The sequence below is a fragment of the Euprymna scolopes genome, chromosome 30 (genome assembly GCF_053919585.1).
Source record: "Euprymna scolopes isolate OS-2025 chromosome 30, ASM5391958v1, whole genome shotgun sequence".
Taxonomy (NCBI): domain Eukaryota; kingdom Metazoa; phylum Mollusca; class Cephalopoda; order Sepiida; family Sepiolidae; genus Euprymna; species Euprymna scolopes.
This window is the reverse complement of record NC_136511.1, coordinates 57,258,641-57,275,633: the sequence shown is the minus strand read 5'-3', so window position 1 is coordinate 57,275,633 and position 16,993 is coordinate 57,258,641. Positions and strand designations below refer to the sequence as shown.

The following is a 16,993-nucleotide window of genomic DNA, read 5'->3' as shown; positions in this document are numbered from 1 at the left end:
TTTTTTTTTTTTAATAACAGCATCGAAGTATATATAACTAAAAACAGTGCATTAAATTTCTTTAATTATTAAACTTTTAAAATTAATAACATTTCTTTAAGACAAACTCAAGCTGATATGGTTCAAATTATATTTAATAAAAAGAAAATTAAGTAGAAGTTGACCAATCACAAACTGAGCAGAACCTGACCATGTTATTATATTCTTCTTAATGAATAAATGCAAAAGTTGGGTTAATTTCTTGCACTAACAGCGAGGTCAAAATATTTTATTTAAAGTTAATTCAAGTTCACAAGGTGGAACAATAAAATTATTGCCCTAGAAAAAAGACAACACGATTCCGTTTCCATTGGATTAAAACTGTTTTTTGTTGCAGACCATCCACTAGTTGGCCAGTTGTGTACAAATCCCAAGAGCGATAGGAGCTATCTATCATGTCCGAAAACGATACAATGTTCAACAAGTGAGATTGGAGATGCGCCGCTGTACAAATACTATTTACCGATCCAAGTTATGACAACAGAACTATTGCCAGCATCCTCAAAATGCATTACTGGATTGCTACGAATAACAGGGACGTGCTCAGTGTCATGAAAACAAAGTTTCTGGCCATGGTTATAGTTTTTGGCATGATTTCAAGTGAGGGCCACGTCATATCTTTGAAATCGGCTTGAAAGTCAACATCAAAGTGTACCTGGATGTACTGAGGAGTGTGGTGATCCCTTGGGGCAGTCAGGTGGCCGCTGGTAGACCGAGTGTAGTAGCAGGACTTGGCATCGGCACAAGTTCAAAGAGATCTAGACTTTGCTTCGGAAGGAGTGCTACAACTTTGTACCCTTCTGTCAGTACCCCCCCTCTCTTTCCCCGACCTGAACCTGCTGGACTACTTAATTTGGTCATATGTCGAGAATATCACCAACACGACCTCTCACAACATCAAAGCCAGCCTGATTGTTGCCATCTGCTGAGATCCTGCCAGCGCTTGTGGAAAAGGCATTCTCCCAGTTCCGAACCCATATTGAGATGGTGAGGAGGCTGAAGGAGGAAGGCTACATTGAATAGATGTAAGCTCTATTACCTGAATTGAATTTTTTCAATAAAAGTTTTAAAATAAAGCTGTCGCGTTGTTTTCTTTAGGGCAACAAATTTATCGTACCACCCTGTACCTATCATGGTCATGGTTGTGGCATTCATCCTGGGTCAGTTGAGCCAGCTCTTTCCAAGAGGTTCATCACATCTTGAATACTGGATAACCAAGCATGGCGATCCAATGCTATTTTCGTCATGTGTAAGCCATTCACTGTTTCAGTGATGGACCCCTGTAAAGGTGAGGGCCCAGAATCAATTCAGCATTCTTCTTCACTGTCCTGAGTAAGGTTTGGAGTTGACCATCACATTTCTTCCAGCCTGGTGGTGGAGCGGAGTCGATGATTTCATAGATAAAGTCATGTGGGTGCCAACCAAAGGCATGGCTGAGCCAACAAATGTGTCTGACAAGGAGAGAAGTTTACACAATAGTAGCAGCCTAGTTATGATATCTATTAGTAGTAAAGTTAACTAATTTATATATGTGTAAAAAGATACTTCCTTAATTAAAAAAAAACAAACTTTGCTTTAATTTAATGATTGTTTTGATTTTAACAAATAGTGTTTATAAATATTGTTTTATTTGGGTCAAATATTTAGCAAGTCAATAGAATTCAGGCTGTTTGATAAGGTATAGCTGACAAATCGATTTTTTAAAGATATTGTTTTAAGCAAAAACAATATTACATGCTTAATTGTCATGTCGAAAATAGTAATATATCTAAAAATTATAATAAATTCCCTGAGTAGAACAACTGCTATTGTGTTTTAGTAAAGAAAAGTCTATCGCTATAGATAAATATTACAGCCAATACAAGTAATCTAAAATATTCTTTTAGGAGTTATGTCCCCTGTGTGTAGACTCCAATTATCTACTTTATAACGTCTAAGAAAAATGCGATTTAACCCTATTTTCCATAAAGATGACTTAACTACAAATAACTTTCTACTTGATTTTCCATCATTTTTGGATATATTACTATTTTCGATATGACAATTAAATATGTATTATGGTTTTTGCTTAAAATGATTAAAAAAAAAAAAAAAAAAAATCCATCTGTGTACTGTATTTTAACAAGCACCGAATTCAGAATTACCAATGATGAGGAATTCTAGTTCTTGATGATGATGGCATTCCAACTGTTTACACATCGCTACTATGTTTCTTTTCGACTATTCTTTGGAGGAACTGGCTTGATTTTCTCAAGTTGCAATCCATTTCTACACTCACTATCAACCAGGAAAATTGATTTCTTTCTTTCAGTCATATTTAAAAAAATAAGTTTGTATAAAAATGACAAAATCTGTTAACGATTATCTATCTCTGTTGATAAAAATTAAATCTTTATTATTTAAAGGTTTTATATTTCTGCATTTTTACAATGAGGATTGATAATTCGTATTTGGATTACTCTCAACATTGTTCTCATCTTGAGCGTTTGTTTGTTACAACATTAATTCTTGTTCTTCAGATGCTGCACTTCAATTTCTTTTTCTCTGTCAGTGGAAGAGAAATCCTTCACGACTGAGACAATTTTTATTTTTGTTCCTTTTCTCCACATTAAAAAAATGACCCTGGTGTCTAACTGTCCCATGGGGAGGCATTGTGAATAGGAACATTGATTCTTGGCCTTCGGGTCAAGATCGAAGTGTAGTATCTGTTCTTCAGATGCTACACTTCAATTTCTTGTTCTCAGTGGAGGAGAAATCCTTCACGACCGAGACAATTTTTATTTTTGTTCCTTTTCTCCACATTAAAAAACGACCCTGATGTCTAACTCTGTCCTGTGGGGAGGCATTGTAAATAGGAACATTCACCCAAAGCCGGTTGAACCAGCTTCCTCCAAAGGAGATAACACCAAGAGAATATTAAATTCACATGCAGTCCTCAGTTGTCCGTATAGAGTATTATTTTCAGGTTTCGGTCATTGGAATCTTTAAACTTTTTTAAGTGTATCTTGTCGAACTCGGGAATCTACATGGATCTATGGCGTAGTGGATAAAGTACTTGGTAAAATTCAGTTGCAAGTTACACTTTTCTGGAGGTTGAAAGAAAAATCCTCTGTGCGGGTCAGCATTCAAAATAGAATTGTGAATTATTTAGGATTTACGAAATTCCATGCAGATTCCCCGAGTTCAACTAGATAGACCTGAAGAAGGTCAAAGGTTACATCGTCCAAAACATTGTAAAAATAACACTCAAAATAAGAACAGTAGTCCGAATAATCCAAATAATATGAATTTAAAAGGTTTTGTTTCAAGTATTTTAAATGGATCTTTTCGAATCCAGCTGGCAAAGCCATCTATTACACCATAAATCTGAACTTGTTCGGTTATTTGAATATAAAGTAGCTTTCAACAAACATGTTGAAATACTGAACCATATGATTACAACATAATTCAAATATAAAGGTCCCACTTTGATCTAATTTATGCAAACAGTTTTGTTTCTCGGGGGATTTTATTTAAAAAAATTGTCTTAACTAGAATTCCTTGAATTTTGACACAGATTTCAAGTTTAAAATCTTTCGGGGAGGGAGGGATTCACCATTTTTGGAATTAATCCAGTATTAACCTAAAATAAAGGTCATAGCAATTTTACAAACAAAACTGAATAAACTTATATTATAACTACCTGTACGTGCCGGCTTTAACGCGTAAATTCTACCGAACCCAAACTCGATGCAAAAGGACACTACAAATCGTAAGAAAAAAAAAAAAAAGAAATAGAAATAGAACCAAGTCATGAAAAGACTTGTTAGACAAGAGGAAAAAGAAATGTTTTTTTTTTCTTGTTTGTTTTATTAAAGCAAGCCATTAATTTTTAATTACATAAAGAAAAGAAAAATCTACTGCAGCCAAGGAGCACTTCTTAAAAAAAAATTAAATTAAATTTAAAAAAAAATTAAATTAAAAAAAAAAAAACCCAAAGGTAGATATTTAGAATATAAAAAAAGTTTATTTTCTACATTCTATACAATTTTTGGTGTGGCTATTTCAATAGTCAGACTTCTAGCATCTTGGTACATTTTAATAACTAACAAAGCCCAATCTCCCAAAAGGAAATCTGGGTGGAGAGTTGGCAGTAAGATGTTTGTTCATATTACATTTAAATTTCTGCATCTAGGCACTGCTGGCAAAACAGGAAGCAAGAAAAAAAATTCCAAAGTTAAACAGTCTGAAGGGAGAAGCTATCATAGAAGATAGCTAGTGAAGTGGTGGGATTTTGCCATTAATCGACTTAATATTCATTGAAAGAGTACGAATGCACTAAATTCATTGGAGCACATTTCGTGAAAGTACTTATATAACAGGTGATGTAGTGTGGAATCTATTAGATTAGAAATTTTTTTTTGTAACCTGTCCAAAAGACAAATGATTGGTGGACCAGCCTAGAGGTGGCAAGAATACTCCATACATGGGTGAATTGTGACTTTGTAGGGATATGGGATTCTCTCAGGTGTAATTTTCCAGCAACCTTGGTAATGTCCTCGATGTATTTCTTCTAACTCATGTTTCCTGTTCCAGAGAGTTTGAACAAGCACTTTTAGGTAGCGTATTATTAGTCATGGCAATCGATGGTTGAGAAAGTTTCTTGTAATTGGTAAAGGAAAGAAGCTTAGTCTTAGCAGCATAGAATGGTACCATCCATTTACTTTCTCATTCCACTACAGATTGGAAATCTTCCTCTAATGTTTCAGCCTCAGATCGGTGTTCATTAGTTTTGCTCTCGTTTCTGTTATAGAGTGTGGTGCCACCAGCAAATATATTCATCTTCGGAGAACAATTTTAACTTTTAACCTTTTTTTCTCTATCTTTTTTTACTTTGAGTTATGCTAAAATGTTAATAGCATATATTTAAAAGTATATATTTGTTTGTGCGATTCATTCTCGAAACACCTTTGATTACCCAGCAACACCGATGCAGTATTCACTCTAGGCTGCCATTCAGATTCCTTCGAAGAGGACAAATATCAAATTCACATCCGGTTTGGTTAGGGTTTGTGGTTGATGCAGCAGCCTAGATGTGGCAACAATACTCTTTGCATGGTGACTTTGTAGGGAGACAAAATACTAGCTGGAGTAAGATGGGTTTTTTTTTTTGTCCAGAAAACCAGAAAAGCAAACCGTAAGACCAAGACAAGATCATCAAGGTAATGGTTAAGCCAGTTCTGCTCTACAGAGCAGAGATGAGGAGGACAACTGCTCCTGCTGTGAGGCAGATCCAGACAGTTAATACTTGCCTATTGACAACAAGGAACAGAGGAGTGACCAACAAACAACAACATCCTACAAAGATGTTGGATATGGATTGGCCATGCTCCATTCATTCATCTAATGCAGGATCATTTTTTTTTTTTTTTTAATGGTGGTGGGGTAGTGCAGACCAAGAAAATCCTGCCATCATGAGATCGAGGCAGATGTAAAGATAACTGTCACTAAATGGAGGATGGTCAAGAAGTTGCCCAGGACAGAGATGCTTGGACAAGTTTGGTTCACTACTGATGCCTAAAATTGGATTGATCGGGTTTGATGATGACAGAACACTCATAAATTATGTTGAAATGCCTGGAGCCTGTTCAACTCAGTATACCCCCCCCCCACACACACACACATTTATTAATATAAACCAATTTACAAGGTCGTGATACTGGATATGGTAATGTTTCGGACAGATGTCTGATCAAAATCACGTCCTTGTCAGGCGACTTACAAAAGAAACTGGAATCTTAGGGAATCATACCAGTTATCAAAAGAAAGCCAGTTCTCAAATGAAGAATAAGGAAGCACTATGATGAGGATTGATTCTTCGGAATACTGTTTCTCTTCTACATCAGTTTCTACACACTTCCGAAGGTTGAAGGTTCAATGGAGGCGACATATATTGTGTGTATTTAGTTAGTATATTTTCAAATCATACATTTAATATTTCTTGTATTTTTGAGATGAAGATTGATTATTTGGATTCTTCGGACTACTATTTCAATTACACTTCAGTTGTTAGACACTTCTGAAGGTGAAAAGTTCAATCCTCCGTGGGGTTGGGCGACACTCAAAACAATAGTAAATTACAACTTAGGACTTTGTATAATCGCATTAAAATGGCTTGACTCTTATTGAAAATACTGTATATAGCTATTTATTTGCTCCCCCACGGGAGAAAAATGTAACACGATCGTTTTTAATGTGGAGGAAAACCAGCTCCCCAAAACGGGGCACTCTGGAAATAGGCAAAAATAAAAGTTGTGTTAGTATAGAAGGGTTTCCCTCCATTGACCAAGGAGAAATTAACTTAAGTGTAGCATACTATACTGTGATCTTAGCCTGATGAGGACTTCCAAAACATTTTTTTTTTTTTTTTTTTCATTTTTCTTCCTTTGAAGATTGTAATGCTGGGTATGGGGCAGCCAAACCAGCTGCCAACATTGCCCCGCTTTTTATTGAAACCAACCGAGAGCTCTTTTTAGTATCCTCGCTGTTCCCTTAAGTGCAATTGTCTGAATCTCTTTTGCACTTGGTTCACCAGGAATATTAGTAAGGTAGGACTTCAGGTTCTTCTTCATAAGCCCTGTAGCACCTATGATAACTGGTATGATTGATATCTCCCTAAGATTCCAGTTTCTTTTCATATCGTACATGAGACCTTGGTATTTGGTCTGTTTCTCTCTCTCAGCTCTGTTCAGGCCGCCATCATTAGGAACACTCACTTCAATCAAGGTTGCAACTCTTTCTGACTTATTCCATATAACTATGTCAGGTTTCACAGCAGCATTTTCAAGGTAGGTGGCTGTAGGGATTAGCATGTCCAGCATCATGACCTTGTAAATTTGTTTATATTAATAAAAATATCTTGCTCTTCCTTTATTGAGCAGTCTTAATAACCTCGTTAAATTCATGAGTTTTTCTCTCTTGAATACCTATAACTTGGTGTATATATACAGCGAGTAGCAAAAATATTTGGTACTTTGGTTTTCTCGTATTTCTCAAAAAATATCAACTTAATTTGAATGAAATTCGCACTCAATCTTTGAACAGATATTATCTATCTAAAAATAAAACGAAGATATACTTAGGCGACAAATACCTATTAAGGAAAAATCAATTTATCCATATGAAAAAGTATTTGATACATTTACTAACATTTAGTTGTATATCCTGTTCTGCGTTACAGCTTCAAAACATCTTCCATAACTGCCTACTAGTTTCTTACAAGCACTTGCTGGTAGTTTTAGCCATTCTTCTTGCCAAACTTTCTTCAATTCCTTGATATTCTTGGAATCTCTTGCATGCATCTCAACTTCAAGTTTTCCACAGATTTTCGGTGGGATTTAGGTGACTGTAGAACACTAATCCCATTATCCTTAAACAATTTCATAGTTATTTTAGCCCTGTGCTTAGGATCATTGTCTTGCTGGAAGATAAAGTCATGGCCCAATTCTAACTCTGCGGCACTCTTGAACAGATATGTTCAAAAAATCTTCCTGTATTTTGCTGCATTCAATTCCTCCAACTCCATTTGCAGAAAATCAGCCCCAAATAATCACATTTCCACCTCAAAATTTTACAGTGGAAATGGTATCAGGTTAGGGTTTAAATTCTGTGCTCTTTTTCCTCCAGACACAGGTGCGCATGTTTGTTGCAAAAAGCTCTATTTTTGTTTCATCTGATCAAATAACTGTTCCAGAAGTCATCCAATTCCCATTGAAATTTGTTTATAAATATCTAATGATCTTTAACATGTCTACGACTTAACAAAGAAGTCTTTTCTAGTGATCTAAAATACAGGTTTGTACGATTCAAAGATTTCTTGATTGTATCCTTGTTTACTTCAATACCGGCTTCCTGTAAATCTTTTTAAATTTCTGAACGAGTCAGAAATGGCTCTTCAAGTTACAAGCAATGTACAGAGCTGTAACATTTAATTTACGTGGCCGACCACTTCTTAGAAGACTTTTACTATTACCACCCGTTGTTTTCCACTTTCTTACGACAACCCCAACTGTACACACCACCAAATTTAGTTCTGAAGCTATTTTCCAGGATCTCTTTCCATCTTTATACTTTGCTATGATTTCTTGGCACATATTAGACAATTCCTTTGTTTTAACCATTTTAAAACAGTAATGAAAGCAACCTGCACAGTATCAGAGCGGTTATCAACTGACCTGTAAGAAGCCGGAACACTGTGGTGCTTTCTGATGGGTTGAAATATTGTAGCAAGATGAAATGGCTGCTTCAAAATAAAATTTGACAGTGTGTTTTGATTTTTTTGTTAATAAATATTTGTCAATTAAGTATATTTTCTATTTCTGTTTTATTTTTAGAGAGATAATATCTGTTTAAAGATTGAGTGCAAATTTCATACAAATTAACTTGATATTTCTTGAAAGATATAAAACTGAGAAATACGAAAAAAAAAAAAATATACCAAATACTTTTGCTATCCACTGTGTGTATATATATATATATAAATAATGGTTGTTCCAAAAGTAAAGCATTTTTTTTTTTTTTAGCTCAAGTTGAAAAGCTATGAAAACAGGAGCGGTACCATTAAAATGAGCGATCTTTTGTACAGAAGAATTTATTTTTCTTCATAGTCACCACTATTCTTAATGTACTTTACTCAGGAATTCAATCATGCACCTCTGCTTCAAACACACGTCCATGACAGGGATTGCTTTCTTAGAGTCTTACACGGTCAATATCTGCAACAAAGATGAAACTTTCAGATCATGAATGCAAAAGTTCAGTCATCATAACAGTGCAATCCTCTCCGGTTCATTCGGACAGAATAAAAAAATAGGAGCCATTACTTTTGGAACGTCCCTTACCTTTATTGAAATATCTTTCTAAAAAATTTTAATATTTTCTTACAAGAAATTAAGAAAAGTAACAGGGTGGGGGGATCAATGAACGAAACAAAAATGTAAGTGCAAAGACTGACAAGCAATGTCAAGTGTAGGAGTTAGTATATCTAATGTGCTCTATTCATTTATATATCCGATGATCAGGTCTAATTTCTGGTGAAAGTCTCCCAATATTCAGACTGTCAATTCTTTGAAGATCAGAAAATCCAACTAAGATTCCTAGTATTCTCAAAAGTCTGACTTTTTTTTCCAGAACGTCACAATATAAAGCATTTTGTGTTTCTGTAGTTTAACCAACATGGCAACAATCTTGTATAATGAATATTATATGTGTTATTTAAAATGCACAAAGCTTATGACTTTTGGAGTATCCATGCCAAGAATTGGATTATGTAAAATAAAAAATAGATAAAGTTTTTTTTTTATGATTAGGTTACTCAAAGGAAGTACCAAACACTTTATTTATTATTGATATCTGCCAGGATCTACAGATAAAAGAAATATAAAGATGCCAAGCACAAAGTTTATACAGATACTAATTTAACGTGGGACTTCTAAATAGAGTAATTATCTTTGTTGTTTTTACAAAGAGGCAGAAAGTTGGGAATCTGGAGGCAGCAATTTTTCAAAGAAATCTAGTTTTTTTTTTTTTTTTTTTTTTTTTTTTTTTAAGAAAAAAACCAAGAGTAGAGTTGCAATTTATCTTGAGCTGAATACTCCCACCCCACCTACGAGGTAAGGAGTCATAATTGAAGTGGGGAATCCACATTTCTTTCTTGTAGGAATCAGGAAGACCTCATCAGAATGCAGCTTCAATGGTTCGGTCACAAACTTTGTAACACAGGTATGCTAATATGATACTATCACCCCCACCCCACAAAAGTGCTAGAAATTATATAAAAGAAAGAGGAAAAACTAACAAAAAAAATTAGGAAATCAGTTGATCAGCAGAACAAAGGTTATAGAGAGAGCTAAGTAGAAAGATGATAGAGAGAAAGTTGTTCATAAAAGCACACAAAAGAAGCTGAAATAGGACTGTTAATCAAGGTGTGGCAGCAATTGAGACAAAAAAAAAAAAAAAAAAAAAAAACAATAGAAGTTAATATATTTAGAGTTAATTTATAGACCATTTTAGAACTGACAATAAGTTTTGAGACAGTTTATGGATGGTACCCAGTTTGGAACAGTTGGCAGCTCTGAGGTTCCCAGAGACAAATTAGAGTCAAAGGCAAGTGAGAATAGATTGGGCAGAAAACGTACAGCAAAAAAAAATAAAAATAAAATAAAAATAATAAATAAATAAAAGCAAAAAATGCAAGGAGTGACGGAAAATGCCTAGGGTTCTCTTTTTCTATGCTATATGACCATATCAAACACACGCACAGAGCTTAACTGATTTGCATCAAGTACTTGTTTTATCATAGCACAATCATGAAGGTGATCATTTAGTCACACTAACCATGATCTGAATACAAAATAAAGTAGTTAATGCAAGGTTGCTTAATACATAGTGTGATTAACTGTTCAATCACAGTCTGATTATTGAGCATAGATAGTTGGGGTAGATAATTGTTTATAACATATACATACATATAAAAAAAAAGCTGAACGTCTGTGTGTGTGTGTGTGTGTCTCTGGTCACGAATAGGTTCCTATATGGTTGACTATTATAGAAAAATTATCACATAATGATAGAAGATGTATCGAGACACAGGAATGGGTATGTTTGATCTGGCATAATGAGGATTCATTAAAATTATGGGGTCTGCGTACGCGCATGGTCCACAAAGTATAGAAATAAAAAACTTAAAAATTAAAAAAAAAACGTTTCAAATGTTTTTGATATAGATGTACATAATATTTGATAAGTATGTTTGGGTTTGTATTACTGTACACATAGATTCGAAAAAGTTGTCAATAAACAAATATATAACAAATAAATGTTATCAAAGGCAAGATAAATTACTTTTCTACCACACTGGATATAATTTTTGTGTTTTTATTCAATTTAACATGTTTATTCAGCTCGAAAAGCATAGTGTTTACCGATATATTGGAAAATTCAAAATGGCGGCCGACTCTCTCTTTAACACGGTAAGTTCGGAAAAAGGCGTAATAAATAATAAACTAGACAAAATACTGTTAGAAATTCGCTCAATATATGTTACCGTGACATAACTTGACATATATTCGGTGGTTTTTTAATAGTATTTTGTCTAGTTTATTATTTATAACACCTTTTCCCGAACTTACCTTGTTAAAGAGAGAGTCGGCCGCCATTTTGAATTTTCCAATATATCGGTAAACACTGTATGCTTTTCGAGCTGAATAAACATGTTAAATTGAATAAAAACACAAAAATTATATCCAGTTTGGTAGAAAAGTAATTTATCTTGCCTTTGATAACATTTATTATATATTTGTTTTTTGACAACTTTTTCGAATCTATGAGTACAGTAATACAAACCCGTATGTTTAAATTGTGGGGTCTGCATTCGCGCCTGGCCTCCATAGAATGGAAATAGGCACAAACCTTAATAAAGACTTTTTATATCTATCTGCGTAAGTATACTTTGATAATTATGTTTCAGTTTGAAGAAGTATGGTATAATAAAATTATGGGGTGTTCATTTGCGCCTGACCTCCATAGAATGGAAATATGTCACAAAATTTAACAAGGTGCCCATACATTGGAGGGGGGGGGGTTATACTACTTTTAAAATTATCTAATTATATTGAAATAGTCTAAACAGTTGTATATACTGGAGATATATTGTATTTAATTTATTATTTGATCACATGTATGGGCATTCCTGGTTCTAATCACTTAGCAACATGAACGTGGCTCTCTAATCTCAAACCATGAGCTCATTTTTAACCCTAACATCTATAGTTGGAATTGTGATTGCAGCTAAGGAAGCTCAAAATCTTAATGCAGACGCCCAAACCGTATCAAGTTGATGCAATCAGACTCAACCCGCCCCAGTTGACAGCTGCAACAAGGACAAAAGTCAATTTAAAAAATACTTGATTCTAATGCCTGCTTGTAGATATTAATGTAAAGAAGCACGTAATTAGGATGCTTAGCTCTGCCAAAGATTTTACCATTTTTGTAACTTTTAAGACAAAAGAATCCAGTGTGTGAAGACATTATCAAATTTAGTAATAATAGATAGTAATATAAACGACATAATCATATTGACGCACCAGTTCTCATCAGATCACCAAAGTTAAGCAACATTGAGCCTGGTTAGTACCAGATGGGTGACCATGTGGGAATTCTAGGCGCTGTATGTGTTCTCCGCTTATCTCGGCATTTGTTTCCAGTCGTCCTCTATATACACTTCACTTGCCACTATTTAACAATGTCGACTCATGAGGGGTGTGGTTGGAAATAGTGCACCTCCTGCCACAAAAATTTCATGTGCAGGCACCCCTACGTGGGTATCCATAGTCTGTCAAAGACTGAAGGAACCTTTAAAAGTAGTAATATATAACTAGCGAGACCTGTGGAAATTCCACAGGGGACTAATTCATATGTAATATATTGATGTTGGCATTCTGTAGATATTCAGTGTAAATAGAGACACTGATATTATTGTAACTATTTTATTAAAACTGCAAAAGTATTTATCCCGGCATAGCTAGGGCATAAAATACGCTTAAATATGATTTTAATATATACAAAATCTATACGAATTATTATAGAGTTAATGTTCTATCGATTTTTATATATTATAAAGTTGCAATTTCAAAAATAAAAAAATATATCTATATGACTTGGGTTCATCAGTTTGAATTGAAACCCAAACTTATGAATGTATGACTTTAGTTCCTTCAACTATAATCGAAACCAAAACTTATGAAGAATTCTTGATAAAATTATTTTTTAAAAATAGATTATTGGAGTGCCATTAACTAGAATCGAAACTGAAACTTATGAGGAATTCTTGGTAAAATTATTTATAAAAAAATAAAAAAAAAAATAGATGACTTAAGTGCCATCAGCTATAATCAAAACCAAAACTTATGAAGAATTCTTGGTAAAATTATTACAAGAAATGGAAGTACATAATAATTAAACGACTCGGATGTAAGCGTGACACAGAAAATAACACACATGCTATCGTATTAATATATAGATGATAAGTAGTAAGATTATACGTCTAAAAACAAAATAGATGCTAAAATTCATACTAAAATTGGGAATGGATATTGGTAAAAGTTAGTTGTAAGTCACACACTTCAGGAGATTCATGGTTCAATCCTCAAAGCAGGCGACACTCAAAAATACAATTGTGAATTACTTAGAACTTCTACCTGACTAATGAAACAAGAGCACGCTATCTCCCATGCATTAAATTAAGGGTTCTTCCATACAGATTCCCCGAGTTGGACAGAAAGATTCCCTGGAGGGAAGGTTGGCGGTTACATCGACCAAAACGTTACGAAAACAGTACTCAAGATGAGAACAGTAGTTCGAAGAATCAAAACAAAAAATTCAGAAACGTTATCAAAGAAATTTTTCACATATCAAGTGTGAATGGCAGAAGGAGAGTATGGACAGTCTAAATTAGCAAGACAAGATAATTTCCTCATGTAAAAAGAAAAAACAAAAAAAACTGTCGAAGTCTGGAATTGTCTCCCCCCCCCCCTCACAAACTGATTCTTCGCCAATATGGTGAATATTAGGAAATCTTGCTGAAGTCAGTCAGATTTATTTTCTTTAAACAGACGTTGGAGTCTTAGCCCCCCCCCCCTCCAAATATTTGTAGACATACACTGGAATGAAGAAAAAAAAAAGCTTCAGTTTGGAAGAACTTCACTGATAGAGGACAGATTAGACTGTAACATCAGAACAGATACTACACTTTGTTTCTATCCAAAATGCTGCATTGTTTCTCTTTGGCAGAGATCTTTACTAATGTTGATAGAAATAGAACTTTAAAGAACGCAAATTTATGTCTTTAACATTCTCTCACTTTTTTTCATTTCATATGGAAAACAAATTCTACTGATCCAGGGTCTTATCAGAAAACCAGTCTAAAATCAACACAATAGAGCTAAAGCTATGTAACCATTGATATTTAAATAGTTGCAGCAATATATGCACTTGCTGCTTACTTAGCATAATGCAAAGACCTTTGTTTGTAAACAAAGGGAATACTTTAAAAGTAGCGGTTAAATGTTTACATAAAGACATTTAAAGATATTTACAAACACAATCTCATAGGTCAGATAGAACTGCTGACTATGAATTAGATTGTGGTAGGCTTGATTTCTGGCTCGAGATGGGTGCTAGTCTAGCCACATGGATGACCTGTGATGCAATGAAACACTGTCTGTGGTTGACATAAGTGGGTGTATATATATATATATATATATATATATATATATATATATATATATATATATAAGTTCTAAAATATATATGGCGATTAAGCTACACTGAATATTCCGCGTTTCATCCACTCTAGGACTTTTCAGGCTTATGCGCCTCAGCCTGAAGAATCCTAGAGTGGATGAAACGCAGAATATTCAGTGTAGCTTAATCGCCATATATATTTTATAACTTACTAACTAGTTCTACCTACATATTGAGCACTTTTGAAGTAAATACTTAAAGTTTACCCATAAATTTATACTTTCGTAAATTAATTTTATGTGAGTAAATGAAGTAGTTATATATATTTTAGTGAAAGACGATTTCTAAACTTTTCCTGTTTTGAATTCCCGATTGATACAATTCCCGATTCCGATTCTGTTTAAATTTTTAAATACAGAGTTGTTTTTGTTAGCAGGGTGGGGAAATCAATTACCGCAAAAATCCACATAAAATGTGTATATATTTTGCAAATGTAAAACTGCACTTATGGGTGTGACTTATTGATTTTAATTTCACTGGTAGTTTAAAATCAATAAGTATTTATCATTTCATCATCAATATGAGCAAAACAAAAAAAAATTAAGTTTTAAACAAATAAACAAATAACTATAAAAAGAATCGTTTTAGCATCGAAAAATAGGCGCAAATTTTTCCAATAACGATTCCAATACTCCATAAAGTGCAGATTTTTTCGATTCTCGATTAATCACCCTAACACTATATATATATATATATATATATATATATATATATAGTGGCCTGACAACTAAGCAAAAAAACACCCCTAAGCAAAATTTATTCCAAAGCATCAAAACTGAAGCTGTCCTGCTACGACACTATATATATAAAAATGGAGGCAAATTTGGGCATTTTTTGTTGGTTTGAAAATATAAGTTCTTTTTAAAAATTGTCATAAAATTTTAACCATAGAATAGTATTATAATCTCCAAAAAGTGCAAATTTTCATGCAGTTTCGTCCCATAGAACCAAAGATATGAGCATTTCAATATTCAATTTGGCTACCAGTATAGATATATTCATACAGATATATTTTCCCAAACCGCTGGCCTTGATGGAGGGAAGACTAAAACCTGCTGCTATGGTTTCAAATGATTTGAAATAACAGCAAGAAGAGACTCGATTCCAAATATTTCTCATATGTTATATATCCGCTCTTTGGTTTTCATACATAAAGTAAATTTCACAGTGTATAAGGATTATTTGATATTAGAGATATTCATAATCGTACACAATTTCCAAATTTATTGTTACGTTTAATACCAGACAACACTAGGCACATTTGCTAGTATATCTATAAAAGTTAGAACGTGTGTGTGAGTGAAGACACTTCTCAACCTATATACTCAACGAATTTTTGATCTACAAATTCGAAATTTGATACATAGGGTATTGAGACATGTGGAAAATCTTTTAATTTATTTTCATCCGCAAAAAAGGGGGGGGGGCTGCTAAGGAGTCAAAATTGAAAAATTGATATGTAGGAGTCATCGATCGGATTTTTATCTGTCAACTGTTTCACAAATGCGCATGTGTAAATGGTTCATATGACAGATTCCTTGTTAAGAATAAGTAGGTTTGAAAACACTTTAAAATCATGTTGTACTCGGCTCACTGTCTAGGTTTTGATCAGCTAGAGTATTTTTTTTTTTTTTTTTACTTACAAGAAGTTTAGAAAAAACATAATACTTGCATGCACGTATCTCAGTTTTTGTTTTTTTACTTTTTTATTTTTTTTTTTAGGGAATTTAATGTTATGTTTAAGGGCAAATCAGTTTGTTAAAAACTTCTTTTTTCTGTCTATCCATTCCACTTTCTTAGAAACTACTGGTCTGATTTGGCTGAAATTTTACATGGACCTTAGTTATAATATGGTACAGCGAACTAAGTACTGTGGTATCCATTCAATACACAGAAATTAATACGGATTAGTATTTAATGCAAAAATGAGCACAAATTTAACCATATTCAACTGCATAAGATGGTTTACAAAATTCAAAAATCAATATATTTATTTTATCCCCATTTAGAGACCTCATCTCTTTTAGGATTAAGAAAAAAATAAATAAATAAATAAAAATTTAAAAAAAAAGTCACACCTGACCCTATAAAACCATTAAATCCAATTTTTTTGTTTGTTTAATTAAATATAATAAAAGAATATGGTAGTTCTCTTGAAGTATTGTTGGTAAATAAGTATATAGGTTTTTAAATAAGGCTGCAATGCAGTAGAGAATGGAATGGTGAAAAAGGAGAGGGTATATGCAAGATTTTTCTTCCAAAAATATATTTATTTTTCACTTATATAGAATACAAGAGGATAGAGAATATATTTCAAAAGAACTCCAAGTAAAAAAAAAAAAAAAAGAAAAAAAAAGTTCTTTCTGTTTTTGAATTTATCAAACATGTTGTCTACACTAATTGGGGCCAATTCAACATGGCAGCTTCCATTTATCTTTTGTTGTTATAACAGTATTCACCCTGTGAACTGGCTTCTCTGACCTAAACAACGTCCCAAATAATGGTGTCCAATGCATGGCGGTTTTGAGCAAGGTTATACGAGATGGGCAACCAATCACGATCTCACTGTTGAAAGTTAACCAACCACCTGTGATCCTGACAGCTCAGTTACGTC

General features: G+C 33.6%; 1 protein-coding gene across 3 annotated transcripts in view; it reads right to left on the bottom strand.

The window, feature by feature from the left end:
- Positions 1-16,993, bottom strand: part of LOC145254816 (dual specificity mitogen-activated protein kinase kinase 7-like) — a 218,700-nt gene that overhangs the window by 162,916 nt on the left and 38,791 nt on the right. The window contains exon 2 of one of the 3 annotated variants that reach the window (XM_080113640.1): positions 3,722-3,781. The exons of the other annotated variants lie outside the window; for them this stretch is intronic. Coding sequence (XP_079969766.1) covers positions 3,722-3,781 — 60 coding nt within the window. The remainder of the gene's footprint in view (positions 1-3,721; positions 3,782-16,993) is intronic. 3 annotated transcript variants of the gene reach the window in all.